The sequence below is a fragment of the Salvelinus sp. IW2-2015 genome, linkage group LG14 (genome assembly GCF_002910315.2).
Source record: "Salvelinus sp. IW2-2015 linkage group LG14, ASM291031v2, whole genome shotgun sequence".
Lineage (NCBI taxonomy): Eukaryota > Metazoa > Chordata > Actinopteri > Salmoniformes > Salmonidae > Salvelinus > Salvelinus sp. IW2-2015.
The window spans coordinates 34,919,030-34,936,807 of NC_036854.1; the positions used below are offsets into that span (position 1 = coordinate 34,919,030).

Genomic DNA, 17,778 nt, shown 5'->3' on the forward strand with positions numbered 1-17,778 from the left:
GACTGCAGAGAAGACTAAGTTAGACAGGTGGGGCATTAAGATGACTGAAGAGAAGATACAGTTAGACAGGTGGGGCATTAAGATTGACTGAAGAGAAACTAAGTTAGACAGGTGGGGCATTAGAACTGACTGAAGAGAACTACAGTTAGACAGATGGGGGCATTAAGACTGACTGAAGAGAAGACTACAGTTAGACAGATGGGGCATTAAGACTGACTGAAGAGAGACTAAGTTAGACAGGTGGGGCATTAAGACTGACTGAAGAGAAGACTACAGTTAGACAGTGGGGCATTAAGATTGACTGAAGAGAAGACTACAGTTAGACGGTGGGGCATTAAGACTGACTGAAGAGAAGACTACAGTTAGACAGGTGGGGCATTAAGATCGACTGAAGAGAAGACTACAGTTAGACAGATGGGGCATTAAGACTGACTGAAGAGAAGACTACAGGTAGACAGAGGGGCATTAAGACTGACTGAAGAGAAGACTACAGTTAGACAGATGGGGATTATAAGATTGACTGAAGAGAAGACTACAGTTAGACAGGTGGGCATTAAGACTGACTGAAGAGAAGACTACAGTGAACAGATGGGGCATTAAGACTGACTGAAGAGAAGACTACAGTTAGACAGAGTGGGGCATTAAGATTGACTGAAGAGAAGACTACAGTTAGACAGTGGGGCATTAAGATTGACTGAAGAGAAGACTACAGTTAGACAGATGGGGCATTAAGACTGACTGAAGAGAAGACTACAGTTAGACAGGTGGGGAATTAAGATTGACTGAAGAGAAGACTAGTTAGACAGATGGGGCATTAAGATTGACTGAAGAGAAGACTACAGTAGACAGGTGGGGCATAATAGACTGACTGAAGAGAAAGAACAGTTAGACAGATGGGGGCATTAAGACCTGACTGAAGAGAAGACTACAGTTAGACAGGTGGGATTAAGACTGATGAAGAGAAGACTACAGTTAGACAGATGGGGCATTAAGATTGACTGAAGAGAAGACTACAGTTAGACAGATGGGGCATTAAGATTGACTGAAGAGAAGACTACAGTTAGACAGATGGGGCATTAAGACTGACTGAAGAGAAGACTACAGTTAGACAGGTGGGGCATTAAGACTGACTGAAGAGAAGACTACACGTTTAGACCAGGTGGGGCCATTAAAAAAGACTGAACTGAAGAAAGAAGAACTACAGTTGTTAGAAAAAAACTACGAAAATGGGGCCACAATTAAGGAGAAACAAGACTGACTGAGAGAAGACTAAGTAACAGGTGGGGCATTAAGACTGACTGAAGAGAAGACTAAGTTAGACAGATGGGGATTAAGACTTGACTGAAGAGAAGATCAGTTAGACAGATGGGGCATTAAGATATGATGAAGAGAAGACTACAGTTAGACAGATGGGGCATTAAGACTGATGAAGAGAAGACTACAGTTAGACAGATGGGGCATTAAGATTGACTGAAGAGAAGACTACAGTTAGACAGTGGGGCATTAAGACTGATGAGAGAGAAAACTACAGTTAGACAGATGGGGCATTAAGACGGACTGAAGAGAAGACTACAGGTTAGACAGGTGGGGGCATTAAGAAGGTACGGAAGAGAAGACGTACAGAACAGAATACCATAGTTAGGGACGAAAGGTGGGAGAGATATAAAGAGCTGAAATAAAGCTGAAAGGAGAAGGGCATTAAGACTGACTACTGTGACTGGTGGACTTTCCTGAATCCCTGATCCAGCTTAGCCTAGAGATGGCCTCTGCACATAGCCCATGGTGCAATCTAAGCCCATAGGATCTCCTGACAAAATAAGAATGATCCTGGCTTCATTTATCAGCACTTAACATAATGATGTTGTCAAGATGCATAGCCTATAACAGCGAGAAACTATTGAACTATTTGAAATGTTCCCTGGGTTTTCATTACYGTAGCTCCCATGGCATGCTTTGACAAGCTTTGTGTCTTGTTTGTGACCATTTTTTAAGGGCCTGACAGCTGGGCTGTTCCAGTAAGTGTTACGATAATTACTGCATAACTGTGTTACACACAAAGACAAGACAGACAGGACTTCGTATAGATGACACTGTGGTCCAACAGAGAGTAAGGAGGTGGTGGGAGAGGGAGGGAGGGGCAGAAAAGAAGGAAGAGGAGCAAAGAGAGAGAGAATACGAGAAGAAAGAGAGAATATGAGAAAAGAGAGAAATGAATCGAAGAGTGAGTGAGAGGGATATAAATAGGAAGGGGATTGAGAGGGAGAAAGAGGGAGTGACAGAGAGATAGATAGTAAAATAGAGGGGGATAATGGTAACGCTGGTAAAGACTCACCTGGATCAATGAGAGGTCCTCCAGATTGAGTCTAAAGAGGTGGTTTCTGAAAGAAAAAAGAGARGGAGGAGAGATGAAGGTAGAATCTTCTCTAAAAGAACAACACCGGAGAAAATAAAAGTGGACAGGAGAGCATTTCTGGTAATAGGTGTCCAACGATATCTCTGGGTTATTTTATCCCTATTTTGGTCATTTTCTCTCCCTTAATAACACATCTTTGATGTAGCACACTTGTTTCTGGGCCACTCCAAAAGCCTGTTCAGATGTAACCACATACAGGAACACTTGATTAGATTACTTTACTGCTATAGCATTCCAAAACTAGGTATATCTTTGTTGAATAGAAACCCAGTCAAACTGAACTGAATATAGTTTGCAAGATTACATACTTTATGTCATCTCTCCCRGTGATATGACCTTGTCTGGGAAGAACTTTCCTGTAGACACAGATGCGGGATCAGCTTACCCTTGACAAATCCAAACCTTAACCGTTAGATATTTTTTACGGGTAACTTCATCCAACTGAATGGGAGTTTTGAGGAGTATTTTTCTCCGCTCTGCTGATGAGTATTTGTCTCTGTTAATACATGAGTAATAAAGGCCTAGTTCATAAATTTTGTGAAAAAAATACATATTCTATTAGTCAGCTTGACGAGAAAGAAATAGCATATTCCAAACAGACTATGGGACAGTTATGGGACGATAGATCCCAATAGGCCTAKACTAAATAAATAAAACATTCAAAAGCAATGAGTCTGATGCAACAGATCAGAACGTTTAGCTTAAAATGTTAATAAACTACTATTATTTCACATTATAAGAGCAGCAATGTGCACAAGGCAGCAGGYTACGTGTGAATATTCTTTCCATAATGCAATTAGYGGGAAAACACTGCTATCAAAAGCACACCGTACATGCGAGCGGTTTCATGTGACAGAGATTAAAATACCCGTTATAAATTTTGAAAGAGGGAAGATCTAATATGCAACAACTAGCACGGATTGCTGTTATTACAACGATTGTGCCTTTGGCTATTGGCCAAAGAAAGAAAGTTAATATAAATGAATTTCCTCCACGGACATGGTTTGATTTTGACTAGGCTACTTTAAAGCAAGGTAAGACATGCCTCGTAATATGTAGTAAAACGTTCAGGTTTTGGCGCTGATGAAGCCAGCCTTCCGTTGCCTAGGCGTTTGCTATTTGAGATGCTGTAGCAGCAGCTCTCACGCTGTCAGACATATTTTCCGCTGAAAGGCTCTGTATTGTGTACGTGTGTGATAAATAAGATACATAACAAATATACTGTACATATGCGTCAATTTAATTCCACTAAATTAGGCAAATGAACCTACAAACTGATAAGGATGACCAGCCAAACTCGTATTTCCACCAATTAATAGTTTAAAAAGCATTATTTCGGGATGGAATTTTTTCTTCTTCTCTCCGACAATTKTATTTATTGGCTTTTCAATGTTTTTATCGGCCAAAATCCGGCTATTACTGGCTAACGGAAACTGTGTTTCACAGGTACATCTCTCTCTCTCTCGCTCTGTCTGACTATAAAGACTTTCACGGGTACATCTCTCCATCTCTGTTTGATTATAAAGACTTTCATGGGTACATCTCTCTTGTCTCTGTCTGATTATAAAGACTTTCACAGGTACATCTCTCTTCTCGGTCTGATTATAAAGACTTTCACAAGTACATCTCTCTGTCTCCGTCTGATTATAAAGACTTTCACTGGTACATCTCTCTGTCTGATTATAAAGACTTTCACGGGTACATCTCTCGGTCTGATTATAAAGACTTTCACAGGTACATCTCTCTGTCTCCGTCTGATTATAAAGACTTTCACTGGTACATCTCTGCGTCTGATTATAAAGACTTTCACAGGTCCATCTCTCTGTTTCCGTCTGATTATAGACTTTCACAGGTACATCTCTCTGTCTGATTATAAAGACTTTCACAGGTGCATCTCTCTGTTTCCGTCTGATTATAGACTTTCACAGGTACATCTCTCTGTCTGATTATAAAGACTTTCACAGGTACACATCTCTGTCTCTGATTATAAAGACTTTCACAGGTACATCTCTCTCTCTGTCTGATTATAGACTTTCACAGGTGCATCTCTCTGGCTCTGTCTGATTATAAAGACTTTCACAGGTACATCTTTCTCTCTCGGTCCTAAAGAAAAATATACTCTAATCTGAAAAGAGCATAGGCCCATGAGGCGGTGTGTGTGTGTGTGCAAACCACAGTGAAAGAAACCTTAAGCCCAACAGTGAAACTTCACTTTAATGAACACCTTTAGCCTATCCTTGGCTCAAGCTCTTTTGAATTGTGAAGTTTCCATTGCAAGCCAACTAAAAAAACGGTTTATTTGGAAACCTTTTACAAAACATGACAGTGAGTAGTCTCTATATTGACTATCAATGTCTCACTATGGTTTTGTAAAGTCAGCATTATTGCATCACAGAATCATCATTCAAAACGATTGTCTGGATCCTGGATGCTGATTGGTTGATAGCAGAGAGTTATTCACCACAATCCCCGGGTAATTTAACTGTTCCATTAGATTTATCAATGCGCATCTACTGTCCCACAGCCCAGCTAGGCAATTTATAARCGTAATATCCCCTGGAAAAAGCGTCTAGACAATATTTCCMCATGCTACTTGCCTAACATTTGGTTTGCAACAGTTGGAGTTTGTCTAAACCTTTCCTGTGGAACAATGTTGCATGTTTTTGGGCGATCTCCACCGTGCCATGCATATGAACGTTACGAAACTGACAGCTTCTCTGAGCCAGGCAAATTCATTTKATCAGAATAAGTATAATGGATATATCCAAAGAAATGGCAATGAAACCGAAGGTAAAATAAACAAAAATGCACATAGTTTGCTGTCATTTCAGCTGCTTGATGAGATTGTTTGTTCGCTTTAGTTGGCTAGCTAGCAAAGTAGAAGTAGCTAGCTTCCATAGCAAAATGGTTTACTTAGAACGTTCATGAAATTGGAATGGACGACCACCMCATTTGGCTAGCAACTTCAGAATCTCAGAACTAACGACTAGACTATATTGTATGGTGGAAGGATGACATAAAACAAATGTACTAATTAAAATTAAGTTTTTAATGAAAACATGTCATTAATATTTTTTCAAATGCTGGCAACCATTTTATAAAAGCAATAAGGCCCTCAAAACCAGGAATTATTGTGAATAACACCCTCCTAAGAGCTGTTTTGCCGGCCCTTGGCTTCCCCTCGGAAGTTATTCACACGATAATTCCCGGGTTCTCATTACTTATCTTTTAATTATACCAGCTTTATTACATTTTCAGCAGATTATCGTTTCCTTTTAAARCCCGTTTTATTTCAAATAAATTTGGCCTTGAATGTCAGAGGATCAATCTTTCTATTTCAGTTAAACTTGGTGCATGAAGGTTATTCAAGGTATAACAACACTSCTAGCTCTTGTCAGAGTAATGCATCTATTCTGTAATATTATTCACCAGCTGAAACCTCTTCACATAAGATGACTCGATAGCAACACACATATGCATAGKTGCACGCACGAAGACGCACGCACACACGGACACACACACGGATCCATCTTCTGAAGAGTGGCTATCTCACAGGGCAGGCTGTGGTCTAAGAACCTCTTTACAGTATATTGACATTTACATCGATCTGCCTCTCCTTCTCTACCTCCATTATCACTGAGTCCTTTCACTCTGGCCATCAGGCCACAGACAACCCCTAGCTCCTTAAACACTTCTTCAAGATCCCTGTCACTGAGCATTTAAGGAGCTAGGGGTTGATTTGGTACTAGGCTTCTCTGTCTGTGTGAATGGGCTCGGGAATACACTGTGTGTTGAATCCGTCTAAGATGGAGTTTCCATTAGTCCAATTAGACCTGTATTTTGGATACAGTTGGTTTAATTCAAGATGTTTAACATTATAGCAGTTGTATAATTGCATTAGAACTTCTGGTGCCAATATGGCTCACATCAATGTCTAAAACTCAAATGTAGTTAGCCAGAGAGGGTATGTCTGTGGCCTGATGGCCTGAGTGAAAGGATTCARTGAGGCCTGGTCCTAAGTCAACCCCAAGCCCTGGACACTTCTCCTAGATCCCTTTTACAGAGCCCACTCCAGAGAGAGCGAGAAGACAGACTAGGCCAGACAACTGCAGGTAGAGACAGGACCACCCTTAAGCCCCTGAGTCAGGTTAGTGTTTGAAAGGAAAGGGTAAGAGCTCTTCTCTCTCCCTCCCTCTATCTTCTCCTTATCTGTCAGGCCCTGCAGGTCTTTCCAACTTCTCCRTTTCCCTGTATCCCATCTGCAGTACATTAGTTTATTCCCCCAGCTCTGCTTCTCTGTGTTGGTCCTGCTCCTCCAGCTCTCTGTCTCCTCAGCCATCTGCTAAACTGGAGAGAACGGCTTGTATTGACAACCTAGGCCATTAGCAGAAGTGAAATACATGCATWGTAAGGCAGTTAGAGTTAATCTAAGCCCAATCTCAGCTGGCCAGAGAACACTTCAGACAAACACAGACACTCTGGATTAAATATGATGTGCTTGACAAAGACAATGAGCTCAACTTGAGAACACTCTGTGGCAAGTGAGGGGATAGCCAGAGAGAAAGAGAGGGAGAAGCATAGACAGAGGGGGAAAGAGAGAAGCAGAGAGAGGCAGAGAGAGAGAGAGAGAGAGAACAACATATTACCTGGCTCCGACTATCAGTTCGTTCTGGCTGGGGTCAAAGGTTAGCTGGGAGTAATCCACCGTGCCCTCAGCCCGGAACCTGTGGATCCACGGCTCCATATCTGCCAATCAATGTAGAGAAAGATACACGGTAATCAATGAAACAGGAGGAAAAGAGATCAGAGAAAAAAGTGGTGGATAAAGAGTTTAGCCAATAGCCACAGTATGTAATAAAGTGATGTATATTATATTGTCTTTGTGTGTATCGTTCTGTATTGTGATTTTATGAAAACGAATGCTTCTTGCCTGGTGATGTTACACACTCCCTTGCAAAATAGGTTCAAACCAGAGGGGAGTTCCTGGTAGAATGAATATTAAGTCAAAAAAAGCCTTCCAAGGAGACCTAATGTACCCTATATCCTGTGTGTCTCCAGATAGCTGTAGTCTATCTCAAGGGCACAGAAGTACAGTGTCCCACCTGGGCTTTCAACCAAATGCCTTCCACTCCATTTACTAAACCATTACTGCAGCTAGCAGGAACTAATGCATACAGTACATAGTGTGTGAGAGGAGGAGGGCTGTTTGTGTGTGTGTGTATGTGTGGGGGGGATTGTGTGTGTGCATGCCTGTCTGAATCCAAGGTCCTTCTAAAGTGAATCTGAGACAGAGCATCTCATGGTTGTCAGTGCCTTGACCTTGGCCCTGAACCCAGAGATTCCCTCATGGTACATTAGACACACACACACACACACACACACACACACACACACACACACACACACACACACACACACACACACACACACACACACACACACACACCCACATCCACACACACACACACAACACACACACACACACACACACACACACACACACACACACACACACACACACACACACACACACACACACACAAAATACGTCAAACCCCAGACACACAGAGACAGATCACCCTCTACACGCCTGTCTCCATGGCGCCCAAACCATTAGCCCTTGACCAATAGAATCAAATATTCCTGTCGTGTTGCTGGGCGATTAGTGTCGGGCCCCTACTGTCCTGTAATCTGATAGGTAGTGAGTCAATAGTTAAGGCTATGGACTAGGAGTAAATGTACCATAACCCCTGATCTAGGGTCAGATATTGTCMRATCCCCTCATAGCTAARGTAAGCATTGGAGAGAAGATAATCTGATTCTAGGTCTGTGTGTCACGCCTRCTCCCGCTCTCCCTCCTGCCCAGCACTACACACTCCTGCCACCATCATTACGCACACCTGCTTCCCTCGTCACGCGCATCAGCAATTCATTGCACTCACCTGGACTCAATCACCTGTGTAATTTCCTCCCCTATATCTGTCTGTTCCCCAGCCCTGTTCCCCGTTTCAGCATTAATTGTCGTTTGTCATTTTGTTACCYGGTTCTGACGCTGTTCCTGTCCTGTTCTATGTATGTGCTAAATTAAATGTTCTTTTCTCCCTACCTGCTTCTCTACTCCAGCRTCAGTTCTTACACTGTGGTTARGGCAGGTTCTTCTCCGGGCGTTTGTTTCCTCTCACTCAGCACATAACCTGCTCTGTAGTCACAATAACATATCACTACACACTGATACTAGACATTATTCTATTCTAATAATCCCCGTTTGAAACTGCTAGCAGTATATCTTATGTTCATCTAAGTACAGTATTTCTAAATACTGTGCCACTGTGGCTCAGGGATTTCAAAACACTTTTCATGGTAGAGAATGAAGCCATTTTAGGGCAATTACTGTGGTGGATATTATGTTGTGATCTGTCTATACCTGTCCTGTACTATATCTGATATGGGGTAGGCCTGGCACTGATCGAATACAGCTAGGGTTGGAGTAAAAAACTCACCTCGAAAAACTTTKAGTCAAAAATGTGAAACACCTGTCAGAAGACATCTTGAAATGAAACCACAGTCTCCCTTCACTGCATCAAACCAACAATCCATTGTTTACTTCTGTCAAGCCAAAGCATTCAACCCAATACAACAGGGAGTCTCTGCCTGCCGGCCTGCCTTCCTGTGAGTCACTGCTAGGAGCTACGTACTAAAAAATACAGCACTGACTCTACCTCCTTGTCAAACTGCAGGAGCACAGAACACTATCATAGCACATTCATTTCTCCTAACATGATGGCATCACTGCTAACAAAGACATTCCTTTCCTCTTCCTTCCACTCTCCAGGGTCTAAAATATTAATGAGAATGAGCACCAGTTAAACTGGGAGGAGGAAACTTTCAACTCGCAGACCCAAAGCTAATACATTTTCATTAGCCTGGGTGAAATAAATATTGTGGAGAGATCACGACAAATTCCGCCCTAAGATTTGGCTGTGGTTAATGGCTTGTTCCCCTCTAATTCTACAGGGGGACGGGAGTTTGGGATGCGCCTCTCTGGTGCCGGTGACAGGCTAGTTTTTCATACCGGGGGGAAGCATTCAGAGCATACAAATGTGGCAACGACACCATCAGAGGGAAACCAAGGCTTCAGTTACCCAGTGTTTCCCCCATAAATCATGCTGAGATCCCACCGGGGTATAGCCCCACTCAGGTCCCTCTCAGAGGGGGAGGCAGAGAGGGGGTTTAAGTGAATACAACGCCCACAACACGGAGGATTTATGTGTTTTATGACGAGGTGAAGGGCTCATAAACATTCATAAGCATTGATAAGCATTCATAACCAGAGCAGATGTGCTACCCTGGGCTCTAATGAGAAACAGACCAGACTAATGTTGGAGAATGGCAGCAGGACATTATGGTTTGGTAGAGCGTTGAGTGATCTTGGTAGAATACTAGAAAGTTATATGGAACATTGAGTGATTTGGTGGATTACCTCAGGGCTTCAGTATAACATTGGTATGTTTTGTAAGGCTCTAGGGGAGTAGCAATAGCTCCCTTAGGAGCATTATATTACAGTTGAACCTCAAATTAACTCTGACCTTGACCTCTACAAAAGGAACCAATGGGATTTAAAGAACTTCTTCACTAAACAAGATGTGGTTTAAAAAAAATAGCCCCTTTAAACAGTAGAACGTCTGGGCCTCAAGGGACCCCTCCCCCTTCAAGCATTCTGACTGCAACATTCTAACACTGTAATTAATACATTTCATGCGATCGCAAAAATAATMATTTGGTTGTGTTTATGAAGACCTTGGGTAACAATTTTTTTTTTAAATAGCATTTTCATTCGCTTGTTTTTGTAGGCTATAAGTAAAAATATAAAACACACAAAACACAAATTCAAGTGTTAATACATTTTATTTGTGGGGTGGGTTTGGTTACAATAAGGGAAAGAAGGCATGTGTTTGGAAACACGTTAACAGCTTCTTTTCATAATGACAAAATGAAATAAGACCCAACAAGCACCAAGACATAGACATAACGGTAGCAAGACAATACGGTCAGCAAGAGGAGGCGGTCAAGCAAGAGGAGGCGGTCAGCAAGAACATACGGTCAGCAAGACATACGGTCAGCAAGAGCATACGGTCAGCAAGAATACGGTCAGCAAGAACATGACGTGGTCAGCAAGAATACGGTCAGCAAGAGATACAGATACGGATCAGTCAAGACATACGGTCAGCAAGACATACGGTCAGCAGAGGAGCGGTCAGGAAGAATACGGTCAGCAAGAATCCGGGTCAGGCAAGAGGAGCGGTCAGCAAGAATGCGGTCAGCAAGACATACGGTCAGCAAGACCATACGGTCAGCAAGAGGGCGGTCAGCAAGACATACGCGTCAGCAGACATACGGTCAGCAAGACATACGGGGTCAGCAAGACATAGCGGTCAGCAGAGGAGGCGGTCAGCAAGACTACGGTCAGCAAGACATACGATAGTAGCATAAGACATACGGTCAGCAAGAGGAAGCGGTCCAGCGAAGAAGGCGGTCAGCAAGACATACGGTCAGCAAGAGGGATGGAGTCAGCAAGAGGAGTCGGTCAGAAGACAGTACACGGTCAGCAAGCATACGGTCAGGCAAGAAAGTGTCAGCAAGACATACGGTCAAGCAACGCTGGTGACAGATCGCATGCACGGTCCCAGAGAGGTGGGGGTGGTCAGACAAGAATTACGGTCAGCAAGACCATACGGTGCAGAAAGACATACGGTCAGCAAGACATACCGGCTCAGCAAGAGGAGGGTACAGCGAAGACATAACGGCTCGAGTCAAGACATTACGGTAGCAATCGTCAGCAAGAGGAGCGGTCAGCAAGACAAATACTGGGTCAGCAAGACATCGGTCAAGTCAAGACATATGGTCAGCAAGCGAAGGTGGTGGTGCAAGCAAGACTACGGTCTGCAAGACATAACGGTAGCAAGACATACGGTCAGCAAGACAGAGGGTCAGGCCAAGAGGAGCGGTCGCAAGAAGCGGTACAGCAAGACATCGGGTCAGCAAGACATACGGTAGCAAGAATAGCGGTCAGAGCGGCGGTCACGCAGACATACGGTCAGCAAGACATAGCGGTACAGCAAGATGACGGTCAGCCAAGAGGTGGGTCGCAGAAGACGAATACGGTTAGCAAGACAGAGCGGTCAGCAACGACATACCGGTTCAGCAAGAGGAGCGTCAGCAAGAGGAGCGTAGTCAAGAGGAGACGAGCAGAAGGTCAGCAACGACATAACGTCAGATCAAGGTCACAAAGCGGTCCCAAGACATCAGCCAGAAGCATACGGCAGCAGGAGGGCGGTCAGGCAGAAGGAGCGAGTCACGACGAGAACGGAGAAGAGCGGTCAGCCAGAGCGAGTCGGGATCAGCAAGAGGCGTCATGCAGAAGCGTCAGCAAGACATACGGGTCAGCAAGACATACGGTCAGCGAACGAGGACGGTCAGCTAAGAGGAGCGGTCAGGCAAGAAGCATAGGTCAGAGAGCGCCAAGACATACGAGCAGGGTCAGCAAGGACTCGCCGAAGACACGTGAAGAATCGAGCAAGAGCGGATGCAAGAGGACGGTCAGCGAACATAGCACAGACATGCGGTCAGCAGACACGGTGGCGAGAGACGGTAGCAGCGAGTCGTCAGCAAGGAGCGGTAGCAAGACGACGGTCACGACAAAACATCATGACCTAAACTCATCATAAGTGCTAAGGAACATTGATAAATAGTGAAATCAGCACAAAAGGCAATAGTTGGTTATGATTGAATGTTGTCGATATGACAGCAGTCAAAATCAGTCCATTCATTGTTCAGGTATGTGGGCTGCTGTGTTGCATTCTTCACGCAAATGGCATCAGTTGGGGTTTCATATACACTCTTATTCTTGTTCTAGGCAATTTACACAATGTTTGTAACTTTCACTGCTTGTCACACTTTCAGCATACTGTTGTTTGGTTGTAGTGGCCATACTATTTCCGGTTTCTCTTTATGCGTCCTGTGGTCTTGTCAATGTTCAGCAGCGCGTTGTGGAGTAAACGCTGTGCGGTGAGCTCCGTTACCTTTGTTCACGGTGCCGGCAATGACAGTGAAGTGAAGAAATTGTACCTGGTGACATTTCTCCCTTGCAGTGTAAGGTTCCAACAAACCTGGTCACACATTCTTGTCACTCGCTCACCTGCTGCCCGGTATTGAAAGCCGTTCAGCAATGTAATTAACACACGGCTCTAACTGTGTGGCCTACTCCAAGTATGGAGAGTAGACTGATAGACTGGCTTTTATTTAGTGGACTGAAGTAGGGTACATACCATTTTAAGATTAGAAATGGATCAGTAAATAGAATGCCCCCCCCCCCCCCCGCGTTCTTTCTCATTCATATTGGTGATCTACACAATTATGCATCGTTTGCTTCCCTCGCTATCAACTCAACATTCCTCCCCGTCATTCTACTTACATTTATTTCATCTGATCTTTATACGTGTGAAATTTGTTTCGGTATAGTTTCGAGGCAATTACTCGTGGTGATATCAACCTGGGCACTGCACTCTCAATACTTGTTTGGGAGTAGGAGGGGCAGTGGGGGGAAACCCATTAAAACAGATGACACGCCTGCTAAAACTGTTACAACTCCAGTTCTGTTTGTGATTTAAGATTCTGAACACAGACAGCGTGTTATATGCGATTATTTAGGAAAAGTCAAAGAAACGGAGGGGGCAAGACGTTAAACTGCAGAGTCATTTATTTTGCTATCTGCGCAGTCAGGAAATGATGATTTGACGGGTTTTAGTGTTAAAATTGGTCCCCTGGCTCGCTCTCATCTCAGGCATTTCTCTAGTTCTTTTTATGTCATTTCCTTCATGCTTTTAATGCGTGTGCGATAATGGTATCGAATCATTACTGTGCCTTGTTACACAGCCGGGTGCATCGGGGGCTTGGCTGCTTGATGAGACAGAACCGTACAGGTGCGATTGTGTGTGTGTGTGGTGAGTGTGTGTGGTGTGTGTGTGTGTGTGTGTGTGTGTGTGTGTGTGTGTGTGTGTGTGTGTGTGTGTGTGTGTGTTGTGTGTGTGTGTGTGTGGTGTGTGTGTGTTTTATGTGTGTGTGTGTGTGTTTGTTTATGTGTGTGTGTGTGTTTATATGTGTGTGTGTGTGTTTATATGTGTGGTGTGTTTATGTGTGTGTGTGTGTTGTTTATATGTGTGTGGTGGTGTGTGTTTGTATGTGTGTGTGTGTGTGTGTGTTGTTATTGGTGTGTGTGTGTGTGTGTGTGTGTGTGTGTGTGTGTGTGTGTGTGTGTGTGTGTGTGTGTGTGTGTGTGTGTGTGTGTGTGTGTGTGGTTGTGTGTGTGTGTGTGTGTGTGTGGGGCGACTCGTGTGGTGGGTGTGTGTGTACGGTTTGGGAAAAGAACTCTGAGAACGCGGCCAGTTCTGCCATGGCAAAGAGCCAAGCCGAAACCGGCACACTCCCCTCCCCCTTCCCTTCCTCCTCCTTTCTATTCCTCCTTTCCAAACTAGATCTTTGCCTTTTTCCTTCTCCATCACTCTTTCCAGGTTTGTTATTCTGGGTTTTGAAACAGAGCGGTTGACACACAATGACAAAGTGACAGACTATATAAATATTTACACCCTAGCTTCAGAAACTAGGGCAGTGTTCAGTCTCAGAGTGCTCAAACTGTATAAAGAACAACCTGACCTGAAACAATAGGCACATGTGGAAACAACCGGGACTAGAATACTGCAGGTTTCTAGGAGTAAATCGGGGGTCGTTGAGGGTATAAATGGAGTACCTACGTATATATTCAATTTAAATTCAGCCTGACAAGATGTGTCCAACTGGGGAAACTGGGGAGTGTTTGCTGTCCCATGTGGTAAAGGGAAAATGTGAAATTACAACTATTTTGTGAAGAAAACCTTAAAGATGCACTGCAGAGGGTGAATCCTGACAGACAAACCACAACAAAACATTTCAATGCATCATGCACTTCAGAGCGAAACCGTTTAAAGGAAGAAAAAAAGGAACATTTAACAAGATGACCTAATGACCTCTGTGTGCCACATGGGAAAAAGAAACACAACTGTAACTTAAGACTTAAAGAAAACACATGAAGATAGAGGCAGGGTGGACTACATTTAATTTCCTGTGTCAGTATTCAAATGCAGCATTGTGGGAAGTTTGGCCGTAAATAGAATGCACTGATGCTTAAGAATGTAGCAAGTTGGTCTCGCAATGGACTTAGTGGGCTGTAAAAAATATTCCCCATGGACCAATTAAATCGCCCTGGTCTCCAACGCGATTTGTTTATTTTCTCTTTTGTACTTTAACTCTTTCCACATAATTACAACGCTGTATACCTGTCTCTTATACACATCTAGATGTGTATAAGAGACAGCACACACACACACACACACACACACACACACACACACACCAACTCTCTAACAATGTGTTATTCTTTGAGGGGTGATAAAAGTGAAAGTCTATACACCGCTGTTAAACAGACACGTCTTCTCAGATCCTCCGAGACGAGACCTTGAATGGTGGTGAGATGACACTGTTTACTGCACACGTTTTAACTATCTTCCATAACTTCAACATCCGCCAAGGAACACTCGTTAAACATATAACTTCAATAATATATCTCTGGAGGTTAGGACTGCTGATTGACTCATAAACCCACACGTGTTCCACAAGAATKAACTGTGTTTTAGAACATTTCTTTTCTGATAGAGGATACATTTTTGTTTAAAGTCTGATTTCATCATGGTTGACATTAAGAAGTCATTTCCGAAAGGTTCCTTGCAGAATCAGAAGTTCAATGACTAGTTAGAAGTTCTAAATTATGTCTGTCACTTTTGAGCTACGCAGCTTCAAAATCCTTCTCACTATAAAACATTTTTATTGGAAAGAAAACTGCACTCAGAATGACAAAGGAATGGACCATTTCTATAATTCAGCCTTTGAAAATATCACAAGGAAGTATTGCTGTACAGTAGCAGTTATTTTGGCTGAGCAAAGAGCCAAGTCAGAAAATCACCACCCTTTAGGGTTGAGTCTTTCATGTGTGTTAGAGTGGCACACCCTGCTCTGAGCAACCCACAGGCACCAGACCAGACAAAACACAACAGTAGAATACAGTGTGTCACTGGAACAGCTTTAGTGCCATTTCCATCAAACCCACTAACCAGATTCCCAGGATAAGTTATTTTCAAACAATCCCAGAAATCCGGTTTTCGCTTTAGATTGAATTGGAGACATGGAAGACATGGGAGTATAGCGAGGCCCACCACGGCTAGCCCAGTCAGTGTGTGTCCACCATAAGAAAACGCCTGACTCTCCAGGGAGTTTTATTTATATTATATTGATATATTTTCATATTTATGTTTGAGGTCTTTGTAGTTCTTCCCACTCTTTGGAGGACCTGGGGACCTCCCTCCTAACTTTAGACCTCAGCCGGACATGGCGTATACAGCATATAGAGAGCAGTATGTGTGACACGACACACACACCACACACACACACACACACACACACACACACACACACACACACACACACACAGCACACACACACACAACACACACACTGCACACACACCACACACTCACTCACACCTCACAGTCATGCACACACTCATTCCCTTTCCGTGTGGGAAGTTCATATTTTGTTATTCAGTGTTTCCTGTAATCTAATAACATATTTTATGGCGCAGTTCAGCCATAAATAATAGTGTAAAACTTCACAGACGAAAACATGTATAGAAATGAATTCAGTTCTCTCCACTAACAACATACCCAGCCAAATGCTACTGCGCCCATTCCATCCTAGCTGAGACTGTCAGCTAATCATACAGCTCTCTGTCTAGGGTGTAATTGAGTGAAAGGCAAGGTCCACCACACACACACACACACACACCACACACACGCACCCCACCAACACACACACCACACACACACACACACACACACAACACACACACACACACACACACACACACACACACAACACACAACCACACGCACACACACACGCAACACCGCACACGCACACGCACACACACACCATAGGCTCCTCTGTTAGTCATGGTTAGTTGGGTTACCTTCAGCACTCAGTCTATTGAGTGTGAGGACGATGACTACAGGTCTGGCTAATGCTATCTGCTGTCCTCTGTGAGTCTCCGTGGTAGTTGGGGTGACCAAACCGCACACTAGCATTGTCACCTGAGGTCAACAGTTTGTGTTTCCCTAATGTTCCAGTCCAGACACCCAGTGCCTGCTGAAGTCATGTCAATGCAGTGGTGTTAATAAAGTATGGAGACAGTTTGGTTACTAATCAGATATGAACACTGAACACAGATAGAGAGGAGAAAGAGGGAGGGGGGTAGAGGAGAAGAGGGAGGGGGTAAGAGGAGAAGAGGGGAGGGGGTAGAGGAGAAGAGGGGAGGGGGTACATGAGAAGAGAGGGGAGGGGTAGAGGAGAAGAGGGGAGGGGGTACATGAGAAGAGGGGAGGGGTAGAGGAGAAGAGGGGAGGGGTAATGAGAAGAGGGAAGGGTAGAGGAGAAGTGGGGAGGGGGTAGAGAGACGAGGGGAGGGGAAGAGGGGGAGGGGGGGAGGGTTTGGGTAGGGAGGGCGGGGTAGAGGAGAAAGAGGAGTCTGTAGAGGAGGGGAGAGGGTAGAGGGAGAGGGGGGCTGTAGAGGGGGAAGAGGAGAAGAGGGAGGGGAAGAAGGGAGGGGGTAGAGAAAGAGGGAGGAGGGGAGGAGGTAGAGGAGAAGGGGGGGAGGGGGAGGGTAGAGGAGAAGAGGGGATGGGAAGGGTGGGAGGGGAGGGGAGTCTGTAGAGGAGAGGGTGTTAAAGGAGAAGAGGGGAGGGAAGGGGGTAGAGGGGGAAGAGGGGGAGGGGGTAGAGGAGAGAGGGGGTGGGGGAGAGGAAGAGAGGAGGCGGGGGGGCAGGTAGAGAGGGGATGGGGTAGAAGGAGAGAGGGAAGGGTAGAGGGGGGGGTTAGGGGGGAGAGAGTGGGGGGGAGGAGAAGAGGGAGGGATGGGTAAGGAGAAGAGGGGATGGGGGAGGGGAGGGGGGGAGGGTTGGGGTAGGGGAGGGGGTAATGAGAAGAGGGGAGGGTAGGAGGAGAAGAGGGAGGGGTAGAGGAGAAGTGGGAGGGTATTACAGAGAGAGGGGGAGGGGTGAGGGAGGGAGAAGTGGGGTAGAGGGACGGGGAGGGAGACGAGGGGGGGGGGGAGGTTTGGGGTAGGGAGGGGGACGGGTAGAGGAGAAAAGAAGGAGTCTGTAGAGGGAGGGGAGAGGGTAGAGAGAAGGGGGTGTCTGTAGAGGGGGAAGAGGAGAAGAGGGGAG

At 44.7% G+C, this 17,778-nt stretch overlaps 1 protein-coding gene across 1 annotated transcript in view; it reads right to left on the reverse strand.

Moving 5' to 3' along the window:
- sema5a (sema domain, seven thrombospondin repeats (type 1 and type 1-like), transmembrane domain (TM) and short cytoplasmic domain, (semaphorin) 5A) overlaps window positions 1-17,778 on the reverse strand; it is a 221,921-nt gene that overhangs the window by 138,193 nt on the left and 65,950 nt on the right. Inside the window, 2 exon segments of the mRNA XM_024000082.3 lie at window positions 2,333-2,378; window positions 7,060-7,159. Of these exon segments, the coding sequence (XP_023855850.1) occupies window positions 2,333-2,378; window positions 7,060-7,159 (146 nt within the window).